Source organism: Sinocyclocheilus grahami, unplaced genomic scaffold (assembly GCF_001515645.1).
Source record: "Sinocyclocheilus grahami isolate Dianchi unplaced genomic scaffold, SAMN03320097.WGS_v1.1 scaffold840.1, whole genome shotgun sequence".
NCBI classification, from domain to species: Eukaryota; Metazoa; Chordata; class Actinopteri; order Cypriniformes; family Cyprinidae; genus Sinocyclocheilus; species Sinocyclocheilus grahami.
The window spans coordinates 85,504-111,026 of record NW_015506019.1 but is presented as its reverse complement, the minus strand read 5'-3'; the positions used below and the strand labels follow the sequence as shown (position 1 = coordinate 111,026).

The window sequence follows — 25,523 nt, the reverse complement described above, 5'->3', positions numbered from 1 at the left end:
AATGATTTCTGTAGGATCATGTGCTAAAAATTCAGCTTTGCCATCACAAGAATAAATCACATTTTATAATAAATTAAAATAGAAAACATTTATTTCAAATTGTAATAATATTTCACAATATTACTGTTTTTTATGGAAGCTTGTTTCCTCCATGGGATAAAAAAATAAAAAGATAATTGCAACTTTTTCTCACAATTCTGACATTTTTTCCTCACAGCATTGACTTTTTTAAACTTGCAATTCTGAGAAAAAAAAGGTCATATTGCAAGATATAAACTTGCAGTTCTAAGAAGAACAGTCCATATTGTGACATATAAACTCGCAATCGCCTGAAAAAACTCAATTAAAAAAAACAATTATTTTTTATTTCATGGTGGGGAAAAAAACAACAACACCTGTGAGATATAAACTTAGAATTATGAGAAAAAAAGTCTGAATTGTGAGATATAAAGTCACATTAATTTATGAAATTTTTTTTTTAATCTGGAAACGGGCTTCCATGGTTTTTACTGTATTTTTGAATTTCAAATAAATCCAGCCTTGGTGAGCATAAAATACTTTTTTCAAAGACACTGAAAAGTATCAGTTATTCCAAACTTTGTATACCACACTAGTGTGGAAAAAGCTCATTTTAATAAAAGCTTACAAAAATTAGTGTATTTCGAAGTGTATTTTCAAAAGGGCTCACTGAAACATAATGTGTTTCCAGACTGATTAAAAACACCTGTGTGCCCTTACTCTCAGAGGTTTTGTAAAAACAGCCAATCAGATTTAATCTTAGTACACTGAGAAAGTGCATCAGACGTGTGTATTTCGAAGTGTATTTTCAAAAGGGCTCCAGACTGATTAAAAACACCTGTGTGCCCTTACTCTCAGAGGTTTTGTAAAAACAGCCAATCAGATTTAATCTTAGTACACTGAGAAAGTGCATCAGACGATTAGTGCAAAAACTATGGACAGTTCGTAGTTTGAAGTGGAGACTAGGGGTTTGTTCAAACCTAAATCTTTTCAGGAACATGCATGATACCTTAAAATGTTGCCCATTTTTCTAAATCCTCTCATATCTATTCCACAGAAAAAGCGCAGGTCTGCTTTGAGAGTACAGAACAGAGTCAGATGACCCAGGATGAGAACTGGCAGATGAGAGTGCGCCATTTCTGTCATTTCATGCGCGCCATCAACAGCACACCCAGAAACATTGGCAAAGACGGGAAGTTTCAGATGCTTGTGTGTCTCGGAGCCAGGTTGGTCATTATTTACATTGAACTGTTGGCTATTTGAATTGAGGTTTGAGAACCAACATTTTTGGGGATCTCTAGAAATCACAATCCGATTCTAAAATGATCCTTGATCTACATTTTTCTTATTAATTAATGAGTTTACTGACTTGAACACAATTGCCCTTGTGTTTCGCTTCAAACATGAATCCTTACGCAATTTTATATACTTATTTGATGGTTTTGTTTGTTTGTTTGTGTGTAAATGGCAGTAAGCAGAATATGATTGTCTCTAGTGCACAATTCCATCGTGTATATATATATGGAAAAAACTAACCTCAAAACTGAATCTGATTTTTTCTAAATTATTGAAAAGAGAATCGTGATGCATTGGAGAATCTTTTATTTTTATTTTTTTTACTCTTTTGTCATATCGATCGGTCACATATGTGACCATGGACAACAAAACCAGTCATAAGGGTCAATTTTTTAAAATTGAGATCTATACATCATGAATAAATAAGCTTTCCATTGATGTAAGGGCTGTTAGGATAGGACAATATTTGACCGAGATACAACTATTTGAAAATCTGGAATCTGAGGGTGCAAACAAATCAAAATACTGAGAAAATCGCCTTTAAAGTTGTCCAAATGAAGTTCTTAGCAATGCATATTACTAATCAAAAATTAAGTTTTGATATATTTACAATAGGACATTTACAAAATATCTTCATGGAACATGATCTTTACTTAATATCCTAATGATTTTTGGCATAAAAGAAACATCGATCATTTTGACCCATACAATGTTTTTTTGGCTATTGCTCAAAATATACCCAAGCGACTTAAGACTGGTTTTGTGGTCCAGGGTCACATATGTTGACACCCATCTTGTCTTTCTGCTTGCAGAGATCACCTGCTGCACCACTGGATCGCACTTCTTGCCGAGTGTCCAATCACAGCACAGATGTACGAGGACATGGCGCTCTTAAAGGACCATTCTCTGGTGAACTCTCTGATTCGAGTGCTACAGACTCTGCAGGAATTCAATATCACTCTGGAGGCCTCTCTCGTCAAAGGGATCGGGATATAATGCCGTCTGAATGTAGAACTAACACACAGATCAGCGGGACCATGGACTAACTTTTTTTTATATGGAGAGACTTGAACAAAAGGACTAAACCTGGCTTGCGTTAAAACTACTGTCATGTTTGCCATATATTAAGTGCAATGAGCCTTTTCAGACGTGTCATTATTTTTATCAACAACGTTACTGACATTCAAATATGTCTATTATTTTGATCCATACTTTTCACAAAAGGTGAAAACCCCCACCTGTGCTATACCGTTTTATTAAAAGCTCAATATTTTTCGTTGTTGTTGTTGTGGACTGCTGACAATGGCTATATTTAAAAGGAAAACATGTAAGAAAAGCTGTTATTATATTTTCAAAGAAGAACAGTGTTATTTTGATATGTGTCATGTTGCTTGCTCTGTTGCTCTAATCTAATCCATACTGTCACAATGCAGAGTTCGAAGCAAATGATTTAGAAGTATGCTTTATAAGTACAACTTGTGGGGAATTCATATTTTTGCTTAAAAAAAAAAAAAGATAGGAAAGATGAGAAAAATGGAAAAAGGCTATTTTTTGTGACAATGCCAGGGACTTGTGTCATTTCCCTCTAAATGCAAATCAGTTTAAAGGGACAGTTCACCCAAAAATTACACTACCGTTCAAAAGTTTAAACTAATTAAGATTTTTTTTTAAAGAGATCTCTTATGCTCATCAAGGCTAATTGAATATATTAAAAAATGATAATAAAAATGATAATTTATTCCTGTTCAAAGCTGAATTTTCAGCAGCAGTCATTACTTCAGTTTTCAGTCAGTGTCACATGATCCTTCAGAAATTCTAATATGCAAATGTTTTGCTCATTTATCAATTATTGATTTATATATATATATATATATATATATAATTTTATTCAGCACATATGCATTAAATTGATCAAAAGTGACTGTAAAGACATTTATGTTACAAAATAATCTATTTCAGATAAATGCTGTTCTTTTGAACTTTCTATTCATCATAAAATCATAAAAGCAGCAAGAATGTTTCCAACATAGATAATAAGAACCATTTTTAATAATTGAGCACTAATAATACTTGATAATAACTGAGCACTAAATCAGCATACTAGAAAGATTTCTGAAGGATCATATGACACTGAAGTAATAATGTTCAAATGTACGTTAAAAATGTAATTATTCCAAACTTATCATTTACTCATCCTCATGCCATTCCAAACTTTTTTCTCTTTTTTTTGTTCTTCCCCATATATGAATGGCGGCCACAAATGTTTCTTGTCCTGTCTTCGTTCAATAAATGGGAAAAGAGCAGCTTGGACCTTTGTCTAAATATCTCCTTTTGCTTTCCACACAGGAAATGGGCGAACTGTCTTCTTGAGCTTATTGTGATCCCCTAAAATCAAATGAAAGTGATGCTCAAGCATATTTCACGAGATGGACTGTAAAAACGAAAAACAATCAATGCAGAAAGGATAACATTAACGTTTCACCTAATCCTTTCAAAGTACCGTAACATTCCCCATCTCTTCAGCCCTCAGGTCTCGACTGTGGCCAACTACAATGCCATCTGAAGTAGAATTAAATTGCAGCACAGTTGCTGTGTGTGTGTCTCTCTCCTTAGTTAAACCCCAGCATCCCCTCTGTTTCTGCTATGCAATATTTACAGCTCCAAAACATTGTTATTGAATATTGATGAAATATCATTCACCGGTTTTAGAGTGTAACATAATTTGTAGGACATAACTGGGAGAAGCACATTAAAGGCTGATATTCATGTGCCAATTTCATCACGACTATTCTGGTACCTGTCCAAACACAGCTGGCATGAGCATTCTGGGAGTTATTTTTTCTTGTGTTTTATCTCTTGATACATTTATAGACAACGCAGTGTAATGTAGTGTTAAATATTGAACAACCGTGTACAGTGTATAAAATGTATTAAAGGTGGCAATTCAATATGATTATGAAGTCTCGACTTTCAAGAGCAAAATCTGTTTGAAAAGTGTGTTTTTTTTGCAGCGCAATCAGTTACATTTATTTGAGTGTTTTAAATTAAATACTTGCATGTCTAATGACTAGTTTAAACAGCATTTTGCTCCTATTATGCATCAAGCTTTATTGTTTAATAGCCATATTAAGAGATTATATATATATATATATATATATATATATATATATATATATATATATATTATAAAAATGTATGTAATAACACCGTTTTAAAAGGAACGAGTGAATGCAAAAAGGGGGCTGAAAATAAGGAAAAATTGGGTGCAAACTAAATAGACTTAAATATTCATATACTTTTCAGATCTCTTATTGCTGGACCTTAAACGCATTACTTTCTGTAAATTAGAAATGTCAGCAACTTGAACTGTAGCAATGTGGAATTAAAAACATATTTTTAAAAATAAGAATGAGGTTCAAAGTTCGTGCACATTTTATGTGTTAAGTACCCATTTTAAGACTAATATCGCATATAGAAAGTGTATTATTTAACTGAATATACAGTATATTAATACCGCTTACAAAAAGGCGACTGCGACTCGATCATAATAAAAGAACATTTTCAGCAACATCACATTTAGGCGTGTTCGATCATTAAATATCATAAAATATAAGCTAATATAAAAGATACAGTAGCGTATTTCAAGCATTCGAGCGACAATATTGTGGGGAAATGAGTCCATTCACTCACATTCAAACCAGAACAAGAAGAACAATACATGCGGGACGAGATGGTCCTCGCTGCAGAACACAAGATCCAGGGGGCGTGGTTGGATCTAGACCATCTACCGTCTCACTCTCCACCCCCTAAATGGATCCAACCACGCCCCCTGGATCTTGTTGTTCTGCAGCGAGGGGCTACTGGACGGGACGCTTCTGTACTTCCCCGGATGCAACATTCTTAAATGGCAAAAGAGCGGAGTGCAGTGATTGGCTGAAATAATGTTTAACTCGGCGTCTACACTCCTTATATGGTCTTCCTCCGACAAACCCCTTCACTCAATGTTTGTACGCAGGCCCCGCCCCCACCATTCATCTGTGTATGTGTGTGGCCGTAGTAAGGCATGCGCAGTGCAGACGAGTAAAACGGACGGAATTCAAAGTTTCTGACGGTAAGTCCTTTGTTATTGTTACGAACTAACAGTTCGAATGTAGCACTTCGTTTTAATTGTACGTACTTGTCAGTCTTGGAGCGTGTAACATGTTGTATGTGCGGAGTTAGTGGTTTTACAGCTCGGCTATTTACATCAACAATGGGGCTTTGCGCGCTTGGATGTGGAGCGTGGCATGGTCGCGTGCTAACGGGCTAGCTGTTATTGTTAATGGGACGCGCGTTTTGGCGCTCTCGCACTGTGTGGAAGTTTAGACGGTAGCGTTCGACCCGTATTTGAACTGAAATATCATTCATGTGTGGTTTAGAAGCAACTTCGCCGAACATTTGATCGGAGAACCCACGCAAATGTTAATTTACGACAGTTCTCCGCTTTTTCTTTTGGTTTCCATGGACGCAAACGTGCTGCGAATGAACTAATACAAAAAAATTATAATAATAAACCAGAACACACTGTGTGTCAAATAAGACGGAGTAATTATTTTGTAATGTACGGAGTCTTCGTGAATGAGTGGCTCGTGGCGTGTTTGATGTGGTTTGCAGCGATGCGTCAAGCGCGCGGTGTGCGTTATGTTGTGCGTAACGCATATCGGCTGAGAGGCGTTTTTAAAAGTATTATTACCTTAATATTTGTCTTCCAAATATGCGTTTAGGCTTTTCCGTGTCTTAAACTCTAAGAAGAGGCGCCCGTTTAATTGCACTTTCGATTTCTCAACGGCTTCTGCTGTGACAGCATCACCTCTGGTCAAAATTCCGAAAGGAATTCTTATCGTGGTTTGAACCGAATGCAACCGATTGTAAATAATTCAAGAATCAAATAAGATTCGAAAACTAGAAGAAGAAAAAGGAATTATCCACTAGGACAGATGAAATCCCTGTTCAAAATCCGTTGTTATAATTTGTTTTAGGATTTTCCAAAAGTATTTCAGTAAGCACACGCTGCTGTTCATTTTTCTCTTGCAAGTCTAAGATCGTGTGTTCAAGGTGGCTGCAGCAAAGGCTTTTGTCAAACATCAAAAGTAGGTCATTGCAGCAGACGCGACGGATTTAGACGCGCCGCACGGTTCCAGACGCTCGCTTGTGATTCTGCGGTTTTTGCGTTACTTCTGCAACATTAATGGAAAGAGTGCAAGAAATGAATTCCTGTGACCGCCCCCTTCGACCGTGCTGGAGATCTTCGTTTTAATGACGCTCTCCATTCATGTCCAGAGCCCGTCAAGATGTTCGGCTTCCATAAATCCAAGATTTACCGCAGCAACGAAGGTTGTTGTATTTGCAAAACCAAGTCGTCCAGTTCTCGGTTCACGGACAGCAGCAGATACGAGGAAAACTTCAGACTCTGCTTCGGGTAAGTGTTGTGTTTTCCCTTGATGCCGCTTGTATTCCAAAAATTCCACAAGGAATGCTAGTTTTCCCTTGATGCCGCTTGTATTCCATAAGGAATGCTAGTGGAATTTCTGTCCAAATTTGGAGCTGGTCCTAATGAGATCAACTGAGAATCCTCTTAGAATCAAATAATATCATACCGAATAATCCCATTAAAATTGGTTCCCAAAAAAAAAAGAGGAAAATTATTTAATAATGGGTAATCAAATTCCAGTGAAATATTACATTTTTATTCCTTAATCTGAGTAATCGGTCCCGGCTAAAGCACATATTGTGATCTAATTGATAGGCTGTCAGAGGATCGGGTTGGAGACATCTGCAATGCTTGTGTGCTGCTGGTAAAACGCTGGAAGAAATTACCACAGGGCTCAAAGAAAAACTGGAACCATGTAAGATACCATTATGTTGTTTTTAATAGGATTATCCATTTCCTTACAGCCAATGTGAGAATAATATACGGTTTTATTTATTGTTTTCCCCTAAGGTGGTGGATGCAAGGGCAGGACCTGGCTTCAAGCTGACCAAACCCAAGAAAGTTAAAAATATTGATGGAAAGAAGAAAAATAAACTGAAAAAGCTTCATAAATTCAAAAGACAAAGTGAGTTTCACGTGAAATATTTTTTAACACCGCGTGTGCACTTTAAAATGAACGTTTTAGTAATTTTATTGGGTGTTTTTGTCATTTTGTTTTATTCATTTTCTTTACATTTGAATTATTTTAGTACTTTGTTTTAAACTAAACGAAAATGAGCTGCAAACGAAATATAAAATAGAAATGTATGTATACGCACATACATATGTTTTGTATTTTTATTGGTTTTATATTTTATTTTTCAGTTGCAGCTCATTTTCGGTTACTTTAGTATGAAGTACTAAAATAATAGTAAAAAAAAAGACAAAAACACAGACAGACTGTAACAATGCTATGGTTAAAAACCTGTTAATTAGTTAATGGTAAGTTCCATAATACTCAGTGAAAACCTGAAGTCTTTCCTGTAATTTTACAGTAAAATAATGGAAGTGGAAAAAATACATTTTACAGTTTTTGCAGATAGCATGTTAATGTTTGCTGTCATGTCTTTTACAGATTCGGATGCCCACAGCACCACATCCAGTATGTCTCCCTCTCAGTCTCCCAGCCACAGTAATCAGTCTGACGACGGGTCAGACATCGAGACCAAGCAGAGGCGTCCAAACCCATCGGGGTTCTCCTTTCTCGACCTGTCCTACTGGAAGAGGTATTCCTTTCCTTTTTACTAATGCTAAATTAAGAGTTACCTGCTAGTTGTTGAGCTGATAAATAAATAACACTGTACTTAATATGCCTCAGGCAAAAGGTGTGCTGTGGGATCGTCTACAAGGGGCGTTTCGGTGAGGTGATCATCGATCCTCGTCTCTTCAAGCCCTGCTGTAACAAGAAGCGCCCAGCTCTGGCATCCTCCCCGGACTCTCAGATCTCACAAACGCATCCTTCCCCTCTTCCAGAGGACATGAAGGAGGCATGGTGATCCAACTAAAACACCCTCCAAACTGTCTCGTTGAGGCCCTCATAGCTTTGTCTCCAGTGGTAGACTCTGGTATTTTCCCTTTGTTAGATTACAGTGTATGAGTTCAGTTTTCCCCTTGCTTTTGTATTTTTTATGACTCTTTTGTAAAATGTAAGTTTTGTACCTATTTTTTTTTATATATAACAGAAAATGAGAAATTTGGGCATTAGGACACATTTATAGGTCTGAGTTAGGAAATTAAATGTAATCCATTTTTTATTATTACTGAAATTTCTTTGGAGTTACCAGTGTTTTGTAAATTTTATTTTCCATACGAGTGCACCAAAAGACTTCTATTTGGCATTTAGTTTGACGGGTTACAGATGAATAATGTAAAGTTCTGTATCTAACATTATAGCCAAGGCATTAATGAGATGGGTGTACTTTTAAACAAATATAATATTTTACTCAGCCTTGCAGTCTTCTGCTCTGATTCAAGTTCAACTGTGGTCTGTTATATCACACACATGCATTTTCTGACTAGGATTCTTGAGCAGAATAATCACAATGTGTATTCACCTCAGCTGTGGTCTATAATATGGACATGTGCTTGTAAAATCTCTTTTTCTTTCTGGTTTGGCATAAAGCTGTTGCTCAGTATTTAAAAAATGGTTACGGGTTTGTAAATCTTTTTAAAACCAAGATGCAAAAACACATGATCTCAAGAGTATTTAAATGGTTATAATTTACATAATGACATATGAAAGCATGCATAATCAGTTTTGTGGCTGTTGGTGGTGTTAGTATTTTATTTTATTGTTGTTGTATGAGTGTTATAATACTGAAAGTAAGCTCTTACTGATTGATGAATTTCCGACCTGGCTTTACACTGTTTTTTTTTTAACCACATTTTTCTATATTGTACACTAAAGGTAATCAAAGATGATGCAGTCAATAATCAAGGTCTTTCAGCCTTGATGTATTGACTGCAGCCTTTTGCATGTTTTTTTTCTTTCTTTGCTGTTTGGATTAATTGAAATATGACAGAATTGCCTTTTTTGAGGGAAAAAAAGTTTAGCAATATTACATGGAGTTTGCAATTGGATTTGGAGGTTCAAGATTTCGGTGTATTATTTGAATGAATGTTTGTTTTTATTCACCAGCAATTCTTTGCGTCAGCATTACTGTTGACTTCAAGCTCTTCTTAAAATGCATGAGAGCAAATACAAGATGTTGATAAATTTCAGGGAAAAAATGTTTTTAGTTATTAGTGTGGCACATTCTCAGTCAGAGATTTAGCTGATCATTTCATTAAGTTAATTTGTCATTTTTAACTTATGCTATTTATTCAAAGCTGTCTGTACAATTAATGCTGTAAAGAAGTTTTTGTGCACTTTCTTTTATACTTTTTATAATATTACCATTGATAAAATTTTGTATCTCAATTTTCCTCACATTGGTATTTTCATAAAATTTTTTAAAGTAAATGTTTGTCTTGTTTGTCAGTGTTTTTAGTACAAGGTTGTTTTTTTTAAATTGGGGTAAAAAATTTTTGGAAAATTAGAGAAAGAAAAAAAATGTATTTTATTCTTCTGATAAGGACATTAACTATTATGAATTGTGTTTTCTGAACCCTAGGTGGTGCCAAAATTGCATCTCTGAATGCACATAGACGCTCTCATTAAAGTTGTACTTTAATTAGACAGAGGCTTTCATTTAACAGCAAAAACCCCCAAATATGATGAATGATGATGAATATGATTTTTTCCACCCAGTGTTATAACAATTTAGGATTTATTTTATAGCATTTTTCACAATGTGCTTTACACAGAGCAGTGTCATAACTGCCAGTAGGAAGTTGATAGAGTTTACAAAAATGTAAAACACAATATAATTGCAAGTGATAGATCAACACATTTAGAAATAAATATACTATATCCAGATTCCCTTTAGCGCCCCCTTGTGGTCCCCCGGGCTCTGCAGACCCCAAATGTGTAAAATAATAATAAAAAGAACTAGAGTGAATTTTTGATGTAGAGTAGAGGGTCCACCTTCAAGCTCCACTGGGTGATGTGACGAACAGCTGTTGGTTATCTTGCATTCACATATCCATTACTGTTGAAGCTGACCTGAATGGTGCCTTTTGATGAGCTGTGTTCCTCTTTCCGTGCTTGACATGTGAGAGTCAAATACCACACGAAAATAAAGACACCTAGAGGATGAAATGGACAGTATTAATGTCAGAGAATACAGGAGCTTCTGCTTCACATTGCCAATTTAGGGCCAAAAACCCAAATCAAATAAATAAACAACTGGCACTTCATGCAAGAGGTTTCAAATATGCATTGAAATTATTAATAAAAAAATGACGTCAACATTTTTATTTTTGAACAAATGGTCAGTCAAAGGACATGCTTAATTATCATATTTTAGTTGTAAAGGAAAGGGAATTAATTTTAGTGTAGACCACGCTCTAAAACTAAGTAGCTAACAAACGATTGTCCTGGACGTCTGTAAGTGGACTGGCAGAAACATTGTGAATCTTTTCAGTGTCTGCTGGTTTAAACGGATCTCGAGTCAGATTAATTATTTGTAGAGTACATCTAGTTTACACTTTAATGAAAACATTTGCAATTGTTCTGTAAAAGGTGTCATTATGACTATTTGGTCTGAGTTTTGGTTGCACTTACACAGCAGATGCCGCCAGTGTGTGATGTTTTGAGCAGTGTTACTAACTTAAAGGGATACTCCACCACAAAATGAAAATGTTGTCATTAATCACTTACCCCCATGCCGTTCCAAACCCCTAAAAGCTTTGTTCGTCTTCGGAACACAATTTAAGATATTTTGGATGAAAACCGGGAGGCTTGTGACTCTCCCATTGACTGCCAAGTAAATTACACTGTCAAGGTCCAGAAAATTATGAAAGACATCGTCAGAATAGTCCATCTAGTCCAACGTTATGAAGCGACGAGAATACTCTTTGTACGCGATGAAAACAAAAATAACGACTTTATTCAACAATTCGTCTCCTCTGTGTCTCTCTGCATCTCTGTAGCGCCATTTTGGAGAATATCTGCTGAACGCAAACACAGCACATTGTGCCCTATTTTTTATAGACTTTTAGAGTGTAGCATACTAATCAATACACTGCTTAAAACTGTAATTGTTTAGAATAGTTAAAGAGAAAATACCTAAAATGTTCATGTTTAAAATTGTGTAAACTGTTTTTAGTACAAGGTTGTTTTTTTTAAATTGGGGTAAAAAAAATTTGGAAAATTAGAGAAAGAAAAAAAATGTATTTTATTCTTCTGATAAGGACATTAACTATTATGAATTGTTTTCTGAACCCTAGGTGGTGCCAAAATTGCATCTCTGAATGCACATAGACGCTCTCATTAAAGTTGTACTTTAATTAGACAGAGGCTTTCATTTAACAGCAAAAACCCCCAAATATGATGAATGATGATGAATATGATTTTTTCCACCCAGTGTTATAACAATTTAGGATTTATTTTATAGCATTTTTCACAATGTGCTTTACACAGAGCAGTGTCATAACTGCCAGTAGGAAGTTGATAGAGTCAGTGAAAAAATGTAAAACACAATATAATTGCAAGTGATAGATCAACACATTTAGAAATAAATATACTATATCCAGATTCCCTTTAGCGCCCCCTTGTGGTCCCCCGGGCTCTGCAGACCCCAAATGTGTAAAATAATAATAAAAAGAACTAGAGTGAATTTTTGATGTAGAGTAGAGGGTCCACCTTCAAGCTCCACTGGGTGATGTGACGAACAGCTGTTGGTTATCTTGCATTCACATATCCATTACTGTTGAAGCTGACCTGAATGGTGCCTTTTGATGAGCTGTGTTCCTCTTTCCGTGCTTGACATGTGAGAGTCAAATACCACACGAAAATAAAGACACCTAGAGGATGAAATGGACAGTATTAATGTCAGAGAATACAGGAGCTTCTGCTTCACATTGCCAATTTAGGGCCAAAAACCCAAATTACAAAAATGTAAAACACAATATAATTGCAAGTGATAGATCAACACATTTAGAAATAAATATACTATATCCAGATTCCCTTTAGCGCCCCCTTGTGGTCCCCCGGGCTCTGCAGACCCCAAATGTGTAAAATAATAATAAAAAGAACTAGAGTGAATTTTTGATGTAGAGTAGAGGGTCCACCTTCAAGCTCCACTGGGTGATGTGACGAACAGCTGTTGGTTATCTTGCATTCACATATCCATTACTGTTGAAGCTGACCTGAATGGTGCCTTTTGATGAGCTGTGTTCCTCTTTCCGTGCTTGACATGTGAGAGTCAAATACCACACGAAAATAAAGACACCTAGAGGATGAAATGGACAGTATTAATGTCAGAGAATACAGGAGCTTCTGCTTCACATTGCCAATTTAGGGCCAAAAACCCAAATCAAATAAATAAACAACTGGCACTTCATGCAAGAGGTTTCAAATATGCATTGAAATTATTAATAAAAAAATGACGTCAACATTTTTATTTTTGAACAAATGGTCAGTCAAAGGACATGCTTAATTATCATATTTTAGTTGTAAAGGAAAGGGAATTAATTTTAGTGTAGACCACGCTCTAAAACTAAGTAGCTAACAAACGATTGTCCTGGACGTCTGTAAGTGGACTGGCAGAAACATTGTGAATCTTTTCAGTGTCTGCTGGTTTAAACGGATCTCGAGTCAGATTAATTATTTGTAGAGTACATCTAGTTTACACTTTAATGAAAACATTTGCAATTGTTCTGTAAAAGGTGTCATTATGACTATTTGGTCTGAGTTTTGGTTGCACTTACACAGCAGATGCCGCCAGTGTGTGATGTTTTGAGCAGTGTTACTAACTTAAAGGGATACTCCACCACAAAATGAAAATGTTGTCATTAATAACTTACCCCCATGCAGTTCCAAACCCCTAAAAGCTTTGTTCGTCTTCGGAACACAATTTAAGATATTTTGGATGAAAACCGGGAGGCTTGTGACTCTCCCATTGACTGCCAAGTAAATTACACTGTCAAGGTCCAGAAAATTATGAAAGACATCGTCAGAATAGTCCATCTAGTCCAACGTTATGAAGCGACGAGAATACTCTTTGTACGCGATGAAAACAAAAATAACGACTTTATTCAACAATTCGTCTCCTCTGTGTCTCTCTGCATCTCTGTAGCGCCATTTTGGAGAATATCTGCTGAACGCAAACACAGCACATTGTGCCCTATTTTTTATAGACTTTTAGAGTGTAGCATACTAATCAATACACTGCTTAAAACTGTAATTGTTTAGAATAGTTAAAGAGAAAATACCTAAAATGTTCATGTTTAAAATTGTGTAAACTTCAACTATTCATTACTGTATTAAACAATCTGATCATAGAAATCTTGTTTATATTACTTTCACAAATAAATTATAAATAAATACTTTTATGAACAAATCTAAATGAACATTTCAAATCATATTTTTTTCTGAGATGGACAGTCAGTTTGCGTAATCATCATTGGGTTTTTTTAAGTTACCTTATACACTAAAGGGGTTGAACACAAGTACAAATTCATATAAAAAATATTAAAGTGTTTTTTAACCAATTTAATTACATTTAGTTTCACAGAAAATTGTATTGTGTCGATTAATCTACATTGTGCATGCTACACAGTGACAGTTTTGTGTTGTTAAGTAATGATGTGATGGCGTAATGACGTCACAACACATTTAGCAACTTTTAGCAACATATCAACCTGCTTTTAGCAACTTCCAACTTGTTTTGGACATTTTGAGGGCATGTGGATGTGATGTGACAGGAAGTCATTGTCATATATAGGGACTGCTAAACAGAAATGTAGAAGTTTATTTTAAAGTGTGAAATATTACACACATGCACAAAATGTGTAAATAAATGTTTAAACATTTTTAAAACATTATGTTGTAATGCTATACTATATTCATGATTCTATACTAAGTTTTGTCTCACATATCTAACATTTTTCACTCCAAAGTACTTTTTTGTTGCAAGTGATGGGACATGATATGTACCCTATTAATGAAAGTGACAGTTATGCATGATTGTACCTCATTAACACCTGCTTTTTTTTTCAAATAACACTGTAATAAATTCTTACTCTGAAAACTGTTGAGAATGTTGAAAACATAGAGTGAAGAGAGACTCAAGGGGCCATGGGTGGAGAAAGCCAGGACCCAGGGCACTCCCAGAGAACAGCTGAGCCCGAGTAGAGACACCCATTCTTTCCATGCCCTCCTCCGATGGTCTTTAATCTGAAGAGGTCGTGATCTTAATTTGCGCATCTTAACCAGCATCACCCCCAGCATAACCATGTTAAAGAGCATCACCAGCCCGAGATAACCATTCACAGTAATGTAGCTCACTATCTGTGTGCTTATCCAGCATCTAAATGAGAAGAAGCCAATGAAAACACTCCTGTTACAGGCCTGAGAGATGATGAAGTAAAAGTGCAGTGCAATTTTTGAATAGAATGACCTTACAGAGGTGTAACAGTTGAGCCTTCTTTATCTGTGTAAAATGTATATTTGCCATACACTTTAGTCACACCGCATATCATCACTGTAATAGTGGGTACACCTAAAGGAAAAGATTAATACAATAAAACATGCTTATACATGATTCATTTAAATGTAATGATATTTAAAGATCAGTTCACCCAAAAATTGTCATCATTTATTTGCATTTAGTTTTTACGTTCAGGGATAGAAAATAAATAAACAGCTTGAATATTCAATCTCTGCATGTGGACATGAATTAAACGCCCCTTCCCGCTGATTGGTCAACCAAACATTAAATCGTGCAGTCATTAGATGTTTCCCAGTTCCGCACAACAGAATAATAGTCCTCCACTGCTACACTTGTATGGATTCTTAGTGCATTTATTTCAAATACAGAGTTCTGGCATGAAACTCTAGATGGCACAATCCAATAGGTCTAACTCAATCTGACCTAATGACATCATTATCACATGGCACAGCTGATTGGTTCTCTCCTGTGTCAGTAGCCAATGAGCTCGCTGCTCAACATTCAAATATATGACTAGTGTATGCCGTAGCAGTTGCAGCTTGCTTCAGAAACCCTCCACCTTCCCCAGCTCCACCTGTATAGATCTGCTACGAGGTGATTCATGTATGCTATATAGGGTTTATTTCATGTATGTTATATTTGCAGCAGCAATATTTCTTACAAGCGCACAGCAGCATGTTGTGGATGTATTGGCAGTAGCAAGTCTCAGTACTTGCTCTGCCGCAGCAGCGTAGCAGATCTATTCCCTAACTACCCTAACCAAGACCAAATACATTAACATTGTCATGTACATTACCATGCCAATCCCTCCGAGAGTTGTCATGACAGAACTATATTTCATCTCTTTATTTTCAAACAACCAGGCTAACGAATGGCTTGACACAAACCGTACCGGGGCAGAGCCTAGACAAGGCTTCTGTGTAGGCATAAATTCAGCAACCTACCTGAGAAATATTTGTTTATCTCATAAATATTAATTTACTAAGCATTTGTACCCACAACTACCCCTTAGCCTACATCCGTGGCATATCTCCTGTTTTATTCAGCTGACCAACTATCAAAATCTGTGTGGCAAAGCTGCGTGACTCACTGACAGCACAGAGCGAATGCATTTTGCATTGTAGTGGAGCGCAGACCAGTATCGATTTAAGTGTAAATACATAGCAGTCATAACATTTGTTTCAGACAATTATCTGTACTTTGGACAAGGGACGAATTTGAAATGATATAGATATGTAAAGATGTGACATTATTTCATATCAGTGTGGTTTACGGTAAAATCTATTATTATTATTTTTTTATTATTATTGTTAAATTTTGGGGGTAATGTTAAATAGCCATTATAAAATAGGATATAACTACTCTCAGTTACAAGAAGATACCAAAACCCTGAAATAACTATGCACCCTCGATGCACACTTCTGCCGAGGCCACACTGAGGCGAGCTGTGCAGCAGATTTCTACCCGACAGTCAAAGCGGCATTACGTCACAAAAGTGTGGACTCAGAAGAAGACCGCAAGGGTTTAGGGTGCGATTTGGGACAGGGCCCTTTACTATTTGTCTTTGAATCACTCACTCAAAGATGCGTTAAAAGACTCCAACTATGCGTGCTATGCTGAGAGTTAGTCGCACAGCAGTTCTGTGACTTTGCTTTGGAAGTTCCGCTGGCAAAGAAAACAAAACACAATTTTGTGTGATATCAGTTAATACTCAATATTAATTAAATAAACGCAGAGTATTGTCTAAAACAAAAGTTATGACTGCTGCGTATTTACACTTAAAGCGATACACTTAAAATAATACACTTCACGGTCCCACTTTATATTAAGTGGCCTTAACTACTATGTACTTACATCAAAAAATCAGTACAATGTACTTATTGTGTTCATATTGTATTGCAAAACACTTTTGCTGCTACTGAGGTGGGAAACGGGGAAGGTTAGGTACAGGTTTGATGGTATGGGTAGGTTTAAGGGTGGGTTAAGGTGTAAGGAATGGGTCAACAGTGTAATTATAAACGTAATTACAAAAAAATTGCAGATATTTTTCAAATAGAAGTACAATGTAAAACATGTATGTACACAATAAGTGCATTGTACCAAATGATCAATTTAAATGTAAGTGCCTAGTAGTTAAGGCCACTTAATATAAAGTGGGACCCACTTCACTACAGTGCAAAATGCATTCGCTCTGCACTGTCTAGTAAGTCGTGCAGCCTTGCTACACCATTTTTGATAGTTGGTCAGCAAAATAAAACAGGAGATGTGTCAAAGATGTAGGTTAGGGGGTAGTTGGTGCAGATATGAAGCAAATTAATATTTATGACATAAAATAATATATTCTTGCGTAGGTTGCTGAATTTATGCCTACACAGAAGTAAGCCTTGTAAAGCTCTGCTACGGGATGGTTTGTGTCAAGCCATTCGTTAGCCTGGTTGTTTGAAGAGAAAGAGATTAAATATAGCTGAAATAAACATGTTAAGAAACAGTACAACTGTAGCAGGGGAGGACTATTATTCTGTTGCAGACTGATGATGGCATGGTCATGGCATATTTGGTTGACCAATCAGCGGGAAGGTGGCGTTTAATTCCCGCCCACATGCAGAGATCCAATATTCAATCTGTTTATTAATTTTCTATCCCTGAACGTAAAAACGAAAAATAATTTTTGTTTTTTTGAAAAATGAAAAACTAAAAAGGTGACGTTTTCTTATTTTTCTGTTTTCAGTATTAAATAAAAAAAAAGAAAAAAAGAATGATTGGAAGATACCCTGACTGGATGCTGAATTTAAATTAGAATTTTAACTTTTCACTTTGGCTCAGCTCTTGAATAAGATTTTTTTCAAAACAATACGTTTGGATCTTCAAACCAAGTTAGTTCTTCAAACCAAATTTTAATAGGCTTGCTGACCAAAACTGCATGACATGATCGTTAATAAACCCTACAAAATCTAGCAAAGGTTTGTCTTTTTTGGAATGAGAGTCCAGGATGAAATCAGTTTTATTATTCCATTTTCTTAAGTGAAGTGAAAGTGATGTGTGGCGACCCACAGTGAACACACACACCCAGAGCAGTGGGCAGCCATTTATGCTGCAGCACCCGGGGAGCAGTTGGGGGATTCGGTGCCTTGCTCAAGGGCACCTCAGTCTACAAACTACAATCCCTGCCGGTACGAGACTCGAACCTGCAACCTTTGGGTTACGAATCTGACTCTGTAACCATCAGGCCACGACTTCCCCTTATAATAAACCATTTTAAGGCATGGTTTACTGTCTAATCAACTGAACTCAATCTTTAAATAGTATTTTTGAGGTTTAATTTAATATTTAGTGAAGTGAAGTGACATGTGGCCAAGTATGGTGACCCATACTCAGAATTAGTGCTCTGTTGACTTTTGATTTATTCATTAAAAATTTCATGACATTCCACGTTATACAGTAAATTCCATTTTTAAGACTGGATTTCTCAATTCCATCCACATTTTCCACAATCATAGGGCCCTAGCTGAGTAATGTTGAAATAGTATATAGCTACTGTTGACACCAAAATGTGAATTTGAACTCACCCCATCCCACAAGACTTAATTTAAGCAAGTGACTTTACATCGTAATTTGATTAAATGTACAGCTCGACTTTTGATTTATTCATTAAAAATTTCATGACATTCCACGTTATACAGTAAATTCCATTTTTAAGACTGGATTTCTCAATTCCATCCACATTTTCCACAATCATAGGGCCCTAGCTGAGTAATGTTGAAATAGTGTATAGCTACTGTTGACACCAAAATGTGAATTTGAACTCACCCCATCCCACAAGACTTAATTTAAGCAAGTATCTCTTGATGTAGATGTTGAAGACCCGCACCAGCAGCAGGTACAGGTGGAAGCCCTCAATGGCTGTCCAAGTGAAGGTGGCTAAAAGGCACCAGTGTAGAAGAAGTCCTAGAGCCTGACACACTGAATCAATGTCTCTCTGGCCTGAAAACCACACGCTGCACAAGAACGAGGTGTGCAACAAGAAAAGGGAGCCTGAGAGCTGCATGTGAATGATGACTGAATGCTCACATTGCTTCTTCCTGTGGGGAAGATGGTGAGAGATATCTGTACCACAGACATCTTATTCTGAAACTATGGGAAATCTGATTTAAAAATGAACTTACCTCAAGCACAGAAACATAACAATCATAAGGGCTGTAAATGCTATTGAAAGGGCAGAGCCAATGTATGAAATGTAGTTGAGAAGGACAATATGGGACTCTTCAGGAATTTCAGGATTCTTTCAGAAATATTAAGAACAAAAGAGGACATTCAAATGAACACTGCTAAACAGCCCAGTTTAATTTTAAAGAGAACATTTTAAAACGAAAAAGTTGACTGAAGAGAATCACATGACAAATGTGCTTACAATGAGCACTGCAAAAAAGCTCAGATGATTACAACTGCACACAAAGTCTCCACTGTCGATGGTAGTATTACAGCCATCAGTACGCCAGTTACCTGACAAACAGACACGCATGCATTCATTAAAGCAAAAAGTCAATGCAAGAACATCTATTCAAATGAGAACTGTAATACTGTATATGACATTGTTTTTCACACTCATTATGACAGTTACAAAATATACGGGTCAAATTTTTATCACATCACCTTCACCCAGCACAAGTGAAACCCCCCCCCAGTTTACCATTTCAGCAGATCTATCCTGGCACTCGTATCATTGACATCAACAACACAGCTCTTACAACTTTCACTCCATGAATAACCAGACTTGGGTAACCTCATTGCTCAAAAAAAAAAAACCTTAACCATTAAGTGGTTGAAAATGATCTTGTTCTTCCTTTCCTATCAAAACCCCAAGGGTTTGGCTGCGGACATGCACTTGCACTCTCAGACACCTTCGCTTCTGCAAGTGACTTCACTTGCAATCTTTTTTTAATTTAATTAAATTTATTTAAATTTTTAGAAAACCATAAACACTTAAAGTGCCCCTATTATGCCATTTCCAGTATTGCCTTTCATGCAGTGTGTAATGTAGCCAAAGAAGTTCGTAAAAACAATCGTACGATCTTAATATTATGGTCTGTTTCTCAAAAGCATCGTAACTTAAGTAGCACTTGAAAATCATCGTAGGTCTACGAGTGCTCTGGAATAATCGTAAAGCCCTAAGTGCATCGTAAAACAGATTTATGCAGTCACCTGCAGGACAATCGGCAGATTGCACCTTTAACTTTATTCAAGTGCAATGTGATTATAATATAAGGATTTGATTGTACTTTATTGTACACTTTATTACTCGTTTTTTATTGTTGTTGTTTTAAATGAATTTATAAATGAAAAATCATTAAAAAGGGCAGAAAAATAGAAATACACATCTAAATTAAATGACAACAAAAAAAATGAATAAAGGAAATAATATAGGAAAGACTGGGGGGAAAAAAATCTGTAAATGACTTGCTGACTTGCACAAAAACCAGCAACGTATTGGACCCGGAAATAATGTCTCTATATAGATATTATATACTATATAAATTTTTATATATATATATAAATTTTTATATAAAGTATATTATATATTATTGTGTAAAGTATAATATTATACGTATAATACAATATTATATTATATTATATTATATTACAGTGGGTACGGAAAGTATTCAGACCCCCTTAAATTTTTCATTCTTTGTTATATTGCAGCCATTTGCTAAAATCATTTAAGTTAATTTTTTTGCCTCATTAATGTACACACAGCACCCCATATTGACAGAAAAACACAGAATTGTTGACATTTTTGCAGATTTATTAAAAAAGAAAGACTGAAATATCACATGGTCCTAAGTATTCAGACCCTTTGCTGTGACACTCATATATTTAACTCAGGTGCTGTCCATTTCAGGTTATTCATATTTCAGAGAAACTCTAAAAAAAATATATATATATATTTAGGACTTAAAGCTGAATATATGGCATGCTACGTTTGTCAACTTTTCTTAATCTTCTTTATACACTTGCATTTTATTTTGTATCTAGATTCTGTTTGTGTTGTATTTCTATATTCTTATATTCATGAAGTCCATGCACGAGTTCTGAGTTTGAATAGTTGCTTTTTGTTTCTCATTCTTTTATTCAAAAAATCTCATTCAAATGGAGCCCATCCCAAATTGACAATGTACTCTGAGCTTTAAACATACCTGAATGGATTTAATTAATAAATTAGTGAATGATTATTGTTATTATTATCCCCCCTCAGTCAAATAAATACTGTTTACAATCTATTTCTGCCTCATATGAAGACTTCGGCTTCAGGAACTCAAGTGCAGATCCTCTTCTGCTAATCTTCCTCATCCTCTTCCTCCTCTGGTGAATATTCTTCATCTCCAGAGTCAGTGAGGTTCTGCTCCTCTTCTTCCTCACTCCTCTTCATCTTCCTCCTCTGCATCTCTTCCCTCAAATTCACCTTCAAGAATGAATGAAAGAAAAGAACAAGACGCTCTTAATGCTAATCTTCAGGGCTGTTTTTCCCAAAAGCTTCGTAAGCCTAAGAAGTTTGTAAAAACGATTGTGCGACATCTTAATGTTACGGTCTGTTTCCCAAAAGCATCGTAACTTAAGTAGCACTTGAAAATCATCGTAGATCTACGAGTGCTCTCGAGTAATCGTAAAGCCCTAAGTGCATCGTAAGAAAGACAGAGTTATGCGGTCACCTGCAGGACAATCGGCAGATTACACCTTTAACTTTATTCAAGTGCAATGTGATTATAATATAAGGATTTCATTGTACTTTATTGTACACTTTATTACTCGTTTTGTTGTTGTTTTAAATGAATTTATAAATGAAACAATTAAAAAGGGCAGAAAAAAATAGAACATCAAAATACACATCTAAATTAAATGACTGAACAAAAAAAAAAAAAAGACAAATAAATAATGTAGTAAATATACTTCAAAGATTTGGGGGGGGGTATCTACCTGTCAATTACTTGCACTATAAATTTTTATATATATATATAAATTTTTATATAAAGTATATTATATATTATTGTGTAAAGTATAATATTATACGTATAATACAATATTATATTATATTATATTATATTACAGTGGGTACGGAAAGTATTCAGACCCCCTTAAATTTTTCATTCTTTGTTATATTGCAGCCATTTGCTAAAATCATTTACCCACTGTATATCCGAGTTGTCTGGAACGCAGCATTAGGTTAACATTTCAATAAACGTTTACTACAATTACGAACCATTCTAAGCTGACATTTCAGCACTTGACAAACAGATAGCGACTCTTAAGTAGCACTTAAAGCACAGCTGCGATTGTGTTAAGTGCATTTTTGGGAAAGGCACGTGAAACAAAAATGAACGATTGTAAAATGACTCGTAGAAAACACTCTTAAGCTCTAAGATCAATCGTTATCGAGAAACACAGCCCAGCAAAGTTGTAAAGCCGAAAGTGCACGATAAATAAAGTTATTGTCTCCCAAAATAAAGAATCGATTTTCTACAGCCTAAACAAGTCGTTAGTAATTCGAATCCCACTTCTGTGACGGCTACACGTCACGGGGTAACACATTTGCATAATTCCCGCCTATGTTCTACGTTGGCCGGCATGTTCTACGTTGGCCCCCCCCCCCACAAACACGTCATTTTACTGACCACTGCTTCTCTAATTTCAGGAAGTTATGCGGGATTCACTAAACGCTTGCTCTTGAAAGATCGCTCAGTACCCTCTTTATTTGGACCAGCTGGCTCCACTGAATCACAAATATGATAAATAATAGATGTTTATATTTTCTATCGAGCGTTCAAAATACGGAACTATGGCAATGGGCGTATCGTTTCCGACACGTTTTCCGACACATCGTTTTTTTTGTACGCGGTAGACCAATCACAACAGACTGGGCCAACTGACCAATCAGAGCAGAGTAGGCTCACGGAAAGGAGGGTTTTAGAGAGACTGAATCTTAGAACTGCTTTGAACGAATCGTTTGAGAATCACTGGAAAATGAGGTGATATTAAATGCATATTTTGAGAAAACAAAAGGGTTTTTTGACCTTGCATGCATGTAATCCTATTGTAGGAAACTCCCAAAACAATATTAGGAACCTTAAAAATGGCATAATAGAGGCACTTTAATATGGCTTAAAATGTATTAAGATGGTGCTATTAAAAGATCAAATTAATACATTAAGCCATATTAAGTGTTTATAACTTTGCAAACTTTATAAACTAACCTTGAGAAACACTATATAAAAATCTGAAACTGCATTTCATGACGCATATATTGAGGGCCTAAATCCATCATGGTACTTTGGGCCCGAGATGGAAAATATTATTTCTTGAGAGTATAGCAGTAATACTTTCAAATGAAAAATTAACACACACACACACACACACACACACAGGTTTGCTTTTTTGTGAAAAGTGGGGACATCCCAGGCATAATGGTTTTTATACTGTACAGACCGTATATTCTATTGCCCTACACCAACCCTACCCCTAAACCTACCCCTTACAGGAGACGTTGTGCTATTTCAGATTGTAAATACACTCCATTCTATGTGATTTATAAGCATTTTGAAAAGTGGGGACATGGGGTAATGTCCTGAAAGTCAACTTCTCCTTTGTCATTATAGAAATGTTTGTCCTCATTTGTCACAAAAACGCGCGCGCACACACACACACACACACACACACACACAAATGCCACCATCTGAGAATTAACTACATTCTGGACGATGGTACATTTGTTTATATATAGGTTTATTTTTGATGGTGTGAAAATCATACTGACCTTTGCCATTTTTATCAAGATGCCAGTAGACACAGATTCCATTTTCACTCTGCAATAACAAAAGCACACTTTTACAGAAGTGAAAATAGGCAACTCATCAAAAAAAATCCACAAGGGCCACAGTGTGTTTTTACAATTATAGTGTGATGTGAAAGCATTTTACCTGATTGGTGTTTATGAATCTGAGTTGAACAGGCTGAGAAAGGTTGCGAATTTCTTTCACACCAAGCCAAACTCCCAACACACTTTGCTCATGCAATATTGGGCCTGACTCATGTGAGTCATTTCCCTTCTGTGTCAACACCACAATAACAAATGGTCCGAAGAAGAAACCACCAGGTTATGAAATGCATATGTTGCGCAAAGAAGATAAAATCACATAAAACAAGGCTTTGAGGGACAGACGTACAATAATTCTATGTACCTTGGTGTCTAAACTGCTGCTGACCCTGAAGAAAGTCTCGTTGAGAATAGACACAATCAAATCCACTTCCTTATGGTTTCCCCCCCGTCTATTGCTGCTCCTCTGTAATGCTTCTTCAGAGACGTGGATTTTATATCCTCTTTCTGTATCAACTATTTCCTGTAAAAACGGTGAAGGCACAATCCAGCGCATGACCTAATTGATCTTCCTGTACTGCTGACTATGTTGCTGACACTTGAACTTTATTTCTTGCTTTATGGCTTTTTTTTTGTCTTGTTAGGCAATCAGACAGTAACCACTGTCTTGAACCTTACCTCTGAGGAAATTGGTCTAGAGAAATAATTTGGAACTCCCATCCTAGGGACTTTAGATGAGCAATTTCTCATTCCTTCTTCAATACACCTGTTAAAAAATACATTGTATACCTCTAAACATTATAAAATATGACCTGACAGCAAAGCAACCTGTCCATATCATACATTTATGACATCTAAAACATTTTTTAAAATGTCTTTCTTTTCCCTTCTAACAGGGAACGTTCTCAGATCTTTGGCTGACATTCTAACAAGATTCTCTCAAAGTTATGAACAAGACTTTTCCAGTAACATTAACAGAACTTCCATTTCAAAGTTATCTTGTCTTTAATAATATTCTCAAAACGTTATTTATACATTGCTAATACTTACTAGTTTCAGATGGTTCAGATAACATTTAAAAGTAACTTTCCCATAATGTTTGCAAAATGATCAAATGGAACGTTCCCTTAATGTTTTCACCAAGTCAGTTAGCAGTTAGCAAAATGTTCTTAGAATATATTCTATATATGTTAGCTGGGTTGTTACAAGATTAACAAGATAACAAAACTCACGATGGAATATTAGCTTGCTCCGTACATATTTGTGGAACCATAAAACAAGGCACACCTGCAAACAAGTCATATCATGGGAGGTAAAAAGTATTGTAATGCATCCACATTTTTATCACAACCCTTTAATTTGTTATATTATACGTCACAACAGAGTAAGTGTGATTATAATCAACAGTCACTCTTTTCGAGTTAAAATTATATGATTATACTCATATTTCGGAGCAGAAATGTAAAAATGTAGAGCATATTCATACTCACATGTTTCATTCTGTATTGTGGAGGGAAAAATTGGAAATATCCAAAGAACAAAATAGTACAAGCCTCTCATTTCTCTCTTCATATGCTTGGTTCCCCTAGTGCGTGTAGCCACTGTCAGCCACTCAAGCTGGTCTCATGTGATCGCTGTGGCTTCCTGTCTAACTTAGTTTTTAACATCACTTCATGAAGAACCATGACACGCTTAACTGGAAGCTTTCTACTTACCAACACGAAACGTATGTGATGTTACGGTGAAAAGAAACCAGACATTTCGAAATGAATGACTAATTACA

The 25,523-nt window shown here is 35.9% G+C and overlaps 3 protein-coding genes across 6 annotated transcripts in view; 2 read left to right on the top strand and 1 right to left on the bottom strand.

Annotated features, from left to right (window-relative positions):
• Positions 1–2,620, top strand: part of dennd5a (DENN/MADD domain containing 5A) — a 69,127-nt gene extending 66,507 nt beyond the window's left edge. For all 4 annotated transcript variants that reach the window (XM_016247522.1, XM_016247521.1, XM_016247523.1 and 1 more), the window contains 2 exons: positions 1,076–1,244; positions 2,127–2,620. In XM_016247522.1, coding sequence (XP_016103008.1) covers positions 1,076–1,244; positions 2,127–2,310 — 353 coding nt within the window. In that variant the 3' untranslated portion in view covers positions 2,311–2,620. The remainder of the gene's footprint in view (positions 1–1,075; positions 1,245–2,126) is intronic.
• A 2,684-nt stretch (positions 2,621–5,304) lies between these two features.
• On the top strand, positions 5,305–9,785 carry sinhcafl (SIN3-HDAC complex associated factor, like). The gene is made up of 6 exons (XM_016247519.1): positions 5,305–5,425; positions 6,634–6,772; positions 7,100–7,199; positions 7,295–7,409; positions 7,899–8,049; positions 8,142–9,785. Exons 1-6 carry the CDS (start codon positions 5,356–5,358, stop codon positions 8,317–8,319), a joined length of 753 nt encoding a protein of 250 aa, XP_016103005.1. The 5' UTR covers positions 5,305–5,355; the 3' UTR covers positions 8,320–9,785.
• Positions 9,786–12,337: 2,552 nt separating this feature from the next.
• On the bottom strand, positions 12,338–25,342 carry LOC107562796 (adhesion G protein-coupled receptor G3-like). The gene is made up of 12 exons (XM_016247518.1): positions 25,231–25,342; positions 24,973–25,027; positions 24,419–24,506; positions 24,105–24,263; positions 23,844–23,972; positions 23,681–23,729; positions 19,286–19,377; positions 19,041–19,156; positions 18,685–18,956; positions 14,832–14,928; positions 14,450–14,736; positions 12,338–12,657 (listed from the first exon to the last, which is right to left on the bottom strand). The coding sequence occupies exons 1-12, from the start codon at positions 25,310–25,312 to the stop codon at positions 12,536–12,538; spliced, it is 1,548 nt and encodes a 515-aa protein (XP_016103004.1). The 5' UTR covers positions 25,313–25,342; the 3' UTR covers positions 12,338–12,535.
• Positions 25,343–25,523: the final 181 nt, after the last annotated feature.

Coding starts and splice junctions, on each gene's coding strand:
- LOC107562796 (XM_016247518.1), bottom strand. CDS start 25,312: ATGAAGAGAGAAATGAGAGGCTTGTACTATTTTGTTCTTTGGATATTT. Junction 25,028..25,230: donor CACAATACAGAATGAAACAT/GTGAGTATGAAT, acceptor ACTTGTTTGCAG/GTGTGCCTTGTTTTATGGTT. Junction 23,973..24,104: donor GCAGCAGTTTAGACACCAAG/GTACATAGAATT, acceptor GTGTTGACACAG/AAGGGAAATGACTCACATGA.
- sinhcafl (XM_016247519.1), top strand. CDS start 5,356: ATGTGTGTGGCCGTAGTAAGGCATGCGCAGTGCAGACGAGTAAAACGG. Junction 7,410..7,898: donor TCATAAATTCAAAAGACAAA/GTGAGTTTCACG, acceptor TGTCTTTTACAG/ATTCGGATGCCCACAGCACC. Junction 8,050..8,141: donor GACCTGTCCTACTGGAAGAG/GTATTCCTTTCC, acceptor AATATGCCTCAG/GCAAAAGGTGTGCTGTGGGA.